Source organism: Coffea arabica, chromosome 6c (genome assembly GCF_036785885.1).
Source record: "Coffea arabica cultivar ET-39 chromosome 6c, Coffea Arabica ET-39 HiFi, whole genome shotgun sequence".
Classification (NCBI taxonomy): Eukaryota; Viridiplantae; Streptophyta; class Magnoliopsida; order Gentianales; family Rubiaceae; genus Coffea; species Coffea arabica.
In genome coordinates, this window is record NC_092320.1 from 21,883,020 (window position 1) to 21,888,868 (window position 5,849).

Below are 5,849 nucleotides of genomic sequence, written 5' to 3' on the forward strand. Positions count from 1 at the left end.
TTTTTGTCAAACAAGTGAAAATGTAATATATTTCTGCACCAAATTGTACCTCTTGTATTTTCCAAAATAGTTCTAAAAAAAATCTAAACCAATCTATTCGAATATATTTGTTGGTGAGAACAGTTTATAAGTTATGTAAACAATTCATTAAATTCAATTCAATGCCTAACATTTTTTTCCTTCTTTGTACTTCTACTCTTACACAATTTTTATTACCTTATATATGTATCCTTGAATCTTTTTCATGCAATTTATTAGATTCCTTTTTCTATATCTTTCAAATAACACAGTAATAGAAATTTGAACAGAATTTTGCAATAATGGCAATCCAAGAAATAGCCAATTCAATTGTGGGAACAATTGTAGAGAAGTGTGTCAATCCAATTTTGCGCCAATTTCAGTACTTAATTTTCTACAAAAGCAACGTTCAAACTCTGAGCGATGACATCAAAATACTTGAGCTAAAGGAGGCTGAGGTGCAACAATTGGTACGTCAAGCAAAAGACAATGCTGAAGAAATTAAACCAACTGTTGTTGATTGGCTGGAACGAGTTGAGGATGTCAAGAAAGATGCACACACTATTTCTGAGGGTATGGAGACTGCTAAGGTGAATTGCTTGAATATTGTCAGGCTTCCGAATTTGAAGTCATGCTATTTGCTAGGCCGACGTGCGGTGAAAAGAACGAGTGTTGTTGAAAAACTCTTAGGAGAGGGGCCATTTGATCAAGTTGGATCCATTGCTCCATTCGAGCAAATGCCGTTAACTGAATCAATCCCGTCCTTAGAGAAAGGCCTAGTTTCTAGGATGTCAACAAAGAAGGAACTGATGGAAGCTTTAAAGCAGGAGAAAACTAGCCTAATGGCGATTTGTGGTATGGGCGGCGTAGGCAAGACTACTCTAGTCAAACAAATTGCTGACCAGGTTAAGTTCGAGAAATTGTTTGATAAAGTCGCCATGGCAACTTTGTCTCAAAGTCCAGACATGAGAAATGTCCAAGATCAACTTGCTGAGCAGTTAGGGCTGAAGATAACAGAGCAAACTGATCTTGCCAGAGCTAAAAGATTGTATACGAGACTGACCAATAGTGACGAGAGAATTCTTGTTGTATTGGATGACATTTGGAAAGAACTTGATCTTAAGAGTCTAGGAATTCCTGTCAAAGGTGAATGCAAGAGCTTAAAAGTCATACTGACGTCTCGGTTCAAAGATGTTTGTAGCGGCATGCGAGCTGAAATTTTTGAGGTGAATGTCTTGCGTATAGAAGAAGCATGGCATCTTTTTAAAGAGGTTGCAGAAATTTCTGATGATTCTGCTTTGAGTGGTGTTGCAAAGCAGGTTGCAGAGGAATGCAAAGGTCTACCTCTTGCAATCGTTGTTGTTGCCAAGGCATTAAAGAGCAATCATACTCCAGAATCCTGGGATCGTGCCCTTCGGCAACTACAAGAGTACACAATTAGAGAACTAGAAGGAGATGAAGATTTAGTGTTTTCGAGAATTAAGTTTAGCTATGACTATTTAAAAAGCGCTGAAGCTAAGTCACTACTTTTGCTTTGCAGTTTGTTTCCAGAGGATTATAGTATTCCAATCGAATGTTTGGTTAGGTATGGTAAAGGGCTAGAATTGTTCCAGGATACAGAGAATTTGAGAAATGTAAGAGACAAAGTAGACTTGCTGGTTGATGAGTTAAAAAGCTCCTGTTTGTTGCTAAATGATGGTGAAAAAGAAGACTTCGTAAAATTGCACGATGTCGTGCGAGATGCGTGCTTGTCAATTGCATCAAAAGCAGAGCATGAGTTTTTAGTGAGCAATTCAGGATTGGGAGAAAAGAATTCTTACACGGCAATTTCCCTAATATCCCAACTTGTCAATCATGATCTACTTCCATTTTGCAAGGAATATCCAAGGCTTAGGCTGTTGCGCTTGGTATTCCAATCAGAATTGGGAGTCCGATTAAGGAAATTGGACCTACCACAAGATTCTTTTGTAGGAATGGAAGCTCTCAGGGTCATGGAATTAAACCACTTGCAAATTGAATTTCCACTGTCATGGCCTGGCCAAATGTTAAGGAGCCTTCGGACACTCTGCCTGGATTATTGTAGTTTGGGCACTGGATTGTCGTCAATGCTTGGACACATGACGCAACTGGAAACTTTGAGCCTCTTTCAATCCAGAATTCGGGATGATCGGTTTCCAGTTGAAATCGCTCAGTTGAGTAATTTAAAGTTGTTGGATTTGAGGGTTGAAAGTAGCCTCCATCCCTTGCCTAGTGGTATCTTGTCAAGCTTGAAGAAACTAGAAGAATTGTATTTGGGATCTAGTGATCATTTGCAGCTAGGGAGAGATAAAGAAGAGGAAATAGGGTGCCTTAAAGAGATCTCAGCAATCTCTAACCTTGCATGTCTCCAGATTGCTTTGGATGACTTTAGCCTCCTACTTCTATCTTTGCAAGCATTTGATACTCAGAGGTTGTCAAGATTTAACATTGCAGTAGATAATTACAGAGGAGCAATGATAGATCACCGCAGAAACTATCAATTTCGGAAAAGCTTCAAGCTTTATCTGTCAGGTCATGGTGATGAATGGTTGAAACAACTTTTTGACCCCAATGTTACTAGCATTGTCAAGAGAACTGAGAATCTCACTTTATATCTTTCTGATCAGTCATCATGCTTGAGGAATCTTGTGCCTGACTTGGGTGAAAACGGGTTCATCAATTTGAAAAAGCTTTGTCTAGACGATGGACAATATGAATGCCTTGTTGATTCTACCGCCAACCTTGTTGCCCGACATGTTTTTGAAAATTTGGTGTACATGAAGTTGAGACTTTTGAAGTTGAAAGAAATATGTAACGGATTTCTTCCACCTGGGTGCTTCAATCAACTTCAAGGGGTGGAACTTTATTCTATAAGAGCTTTAAAGTGCTTGTGGAAGGGATCAGTCAAACCTCCGTCACTTTGCAACCTCAGATCTATTGGGGTAAGATTTTGTAATGAAATTACAACTCTATTCTCACAATCAGCACTGAAATGTCTGGTGAAACTCCAAAAGATAGTCGTAGCTAGTTGCAAAAATTTCGAGAGAATTGTTCTGAGGGAGGAAAGTCTGACAGAGGAGGTGCTTGAGCTACCCCAACTCAAAGCGTTAACCTTAAGCTATACAAACTTTATTGGTTTTGGCCCTGAAGATGATAAAGCTGTGGCTTTCTTTGACCAGGTCTATCTTCTCTCTCTCTCTCTCTTTTAGTTTGTGTAATTATATGATATACTTAATGTAGTTGAATTCAGGTGAACACCGAAAACACACTTGAATATGCACTTTCTTTCTCAATATGTTAATTATATTTTCAAAATTAATAATGTTTCATCAGTTAATGTGATGCGGAATTTCTAATGTTGACTGCTGTAAAGGTAAAACTAATGTTCCAAATTGACGACTCATATTAATGTCAGTCATTTCACATACAGATGTACTGACTATTAAATTGTGGTGGAAGTGAATTTGAAGGCTGTATGTAACTACTCCCTATTGTTTGTTACTTGAGCAAATTCTACCTGGAGTCCAGTTGTACAATTATTCATGGTAGTTATTAGTGATTATTTAATTGTAATAAAGACAGCTTGTGACGATTTAAGATTAGATGTGGTAAACTAACTCAGATACTCTTCAGCCAACGAAGCCCCCAAACAAAAAACAAAAAAAAAAGGTTAAAAAACAGTAATTAAAAGAAAAAAAGAAATAGGGTTGTTTGGTGTAGTACTAGTAATTAAAAGTCCAGTGATGATGAAAAAAAATAGGGTAATAAAAATATTGACAACAATAATTTTGGTGCGCTAGCGACGTGTTGGTGTGTCTGTCACGTCATCAAGCGTAACAAACAGATTGCTAAGCAGTTGGATGGATCCGAACACTACTGTAACTGCATGTTGCATTTTGCATTATGGGGCTAAGTTTGCCAAATTTTTCAGGTTTCACTCCCCCGCCTGGAAGTACTAGAGATTCTCAGATCTGGTGATGGTCCCGAACAACTAATAGGAGGGAAAATGCCTAGTGGGTCCCTCGACAACTTAAAACACGTGCAGCTTTGGGAATGTCGCTCTATCCGATGCATTGCCAAAGGTGATACGGTCACATTATTACAAAACTTGCAAGCACTTTGGACGTGGGATTGTCAAGGGATAAAATCCCTTGTCGACTTTGAGGGTCTAAAAGTTCATAATACTCCATCAGAAAAGGCATTTGAAATTCTTCCCAAACTTGAGTCACTGGGCTTGAGTGACTGTTCAAGATTAATCCACATTTGGAGGAATTTTCCTGAAGGGATTCGAGTATTCCAAAACTTAAGAAGTCTACATGTGAGCAAGTGCCCTTTAAAATGTTTGTTTCATCCTCCTAGTGTGGCCACCATGCTCATAAGTCTTGAGGCACTTGAAGTTTATTGGTGCTCGGAAATGTGTGAAGTCATAGGTGAGGAAGATGAAGAGGTCAGCCTAGAAGACAATGCTCAGCATCATGACATTGGAAAACGTAGAGAAATTGCACTGGGAAGAACTAGCAAGGAGTTCGTGTTTTCTAGATTAACCTCTCTGCGGTTGCAAGCGCTTGAGAATCTTCGAAGCTTTGGTGGTAGTTATCGGGAGGATTATGAGTTCAAATTTCCCCTACTCACTGAGTTGATCATATCTTATTGCCCAAAGTTGAAGAAATTCTGTTCCGGAAATTTGGATGCACCATTGCTTAAGAAAGTCCAAATAATGCCAAGTGATACAGAGAATTTTGAAGCTCCCGTGAATTTAAAGGTACAAATTTCCTAACTCTATTTTCAACCAACCCTTTTAACTTTGTCTCACTTCACTAGATTTATTTCCCTAAGAGTTCAGAATGTATATTTTAAATAATTATTGCTGAGCATATTATATTTTACAGGATCGAGAGATTTGTCCTTTGTTAATTTGAAAATGACATGATTATTTACATATTAAGGTACGTACCTTTCTATATGTTTACAAACTTTATCTTTTCCCTTTCTTTATAATTACAAGCCGCAGTATGCATGCTTTGGATCTATATGAATGAATCAATGAATGGTATTACATGATTGTGGACTATAATTGATTACAAAATTATATGAACTCTCATGGAATTCCAATGATTGTGGGAATTCCAATGTATTATACCATGTATATTTGTTTTGGACATTATGCCAGAGTTGTAATATTCATGCCTCTGTTTTCTTTCACAGAATGTTGTGGGAACCATCAAGTTGATCGAATAATGTGGTCTAGTTACCACAGTCTTGACTGAACCGGTGGATGGAGATCTTAACACATATGGTTAATACTATAAGTGTGGAACTTATATAAGTTTTGTGTGCTTGCTTTTGTCATTGATATTCAAATAATAAACATATTGTATGTATGTATTGTATCATGACTTTCAAATAATAAATGCAATGTACGTATCATATCATGGACTTTAATTTCCTGTGGATCTAAAGGTACATACATACATCCTAATTCTCCTGACAATTCTTTTTTGGATGATTGGTGAGGCTAAGATCATTGTAATCTTCCTTGAACATTCTGATGAATGTCCTGGCTCCCATCATGATTAGTCTCTCTACCATAAAGAGTTGATATTTGTTTTCAATTACTGGATTCAAGATGCTGCTGCAGTTTGATGAGTATGCCAAGTTGTACACAGTGCAATACATCCATGTTGAACTCTCTTCTTGTTCAATCTATGCAACAAAATTACAGAAGTCATGAAGACAATAAAAATCAAACACTATTGCTAAACAACATAGCGAGGATTGCCACATCTCTTCGTGACAAACTTGGAGCTTGGAAT

At 37.6% G+C, this 5,849-nt stretch overlaps 1 protein-coding gene across 1 annotated transcript; it reads left to right on the top strand.

The window, feature by feature from the left end:
* Positions 1 to 320: 320 nt before the first annotated feature.
* Positions 321 to 5,478, top strand: LOC113693730 (disease resistance protein At4g27190-like). Its single transcript, XM_072053534.1, has 4 exons — positions 321 to 3,215; positions 3,968 to 4,798; positions 4,926 to 4,982; positions 5,242 to 5,478. Exons 1-3 carry the CDS (start codon positions 321 to 323, stop codon positions 4,953 to 4,955), a joined length of 3,756 nt encoding a protein of 1,251 aa, XP_071909635.1. The 3' UTR covers positions 4,956 to 4,982; positions 5,242 to 5,478.
* The last annotated feature ends 371 nt before the right edge of the window (positions 5,479 to 5,849 follow it).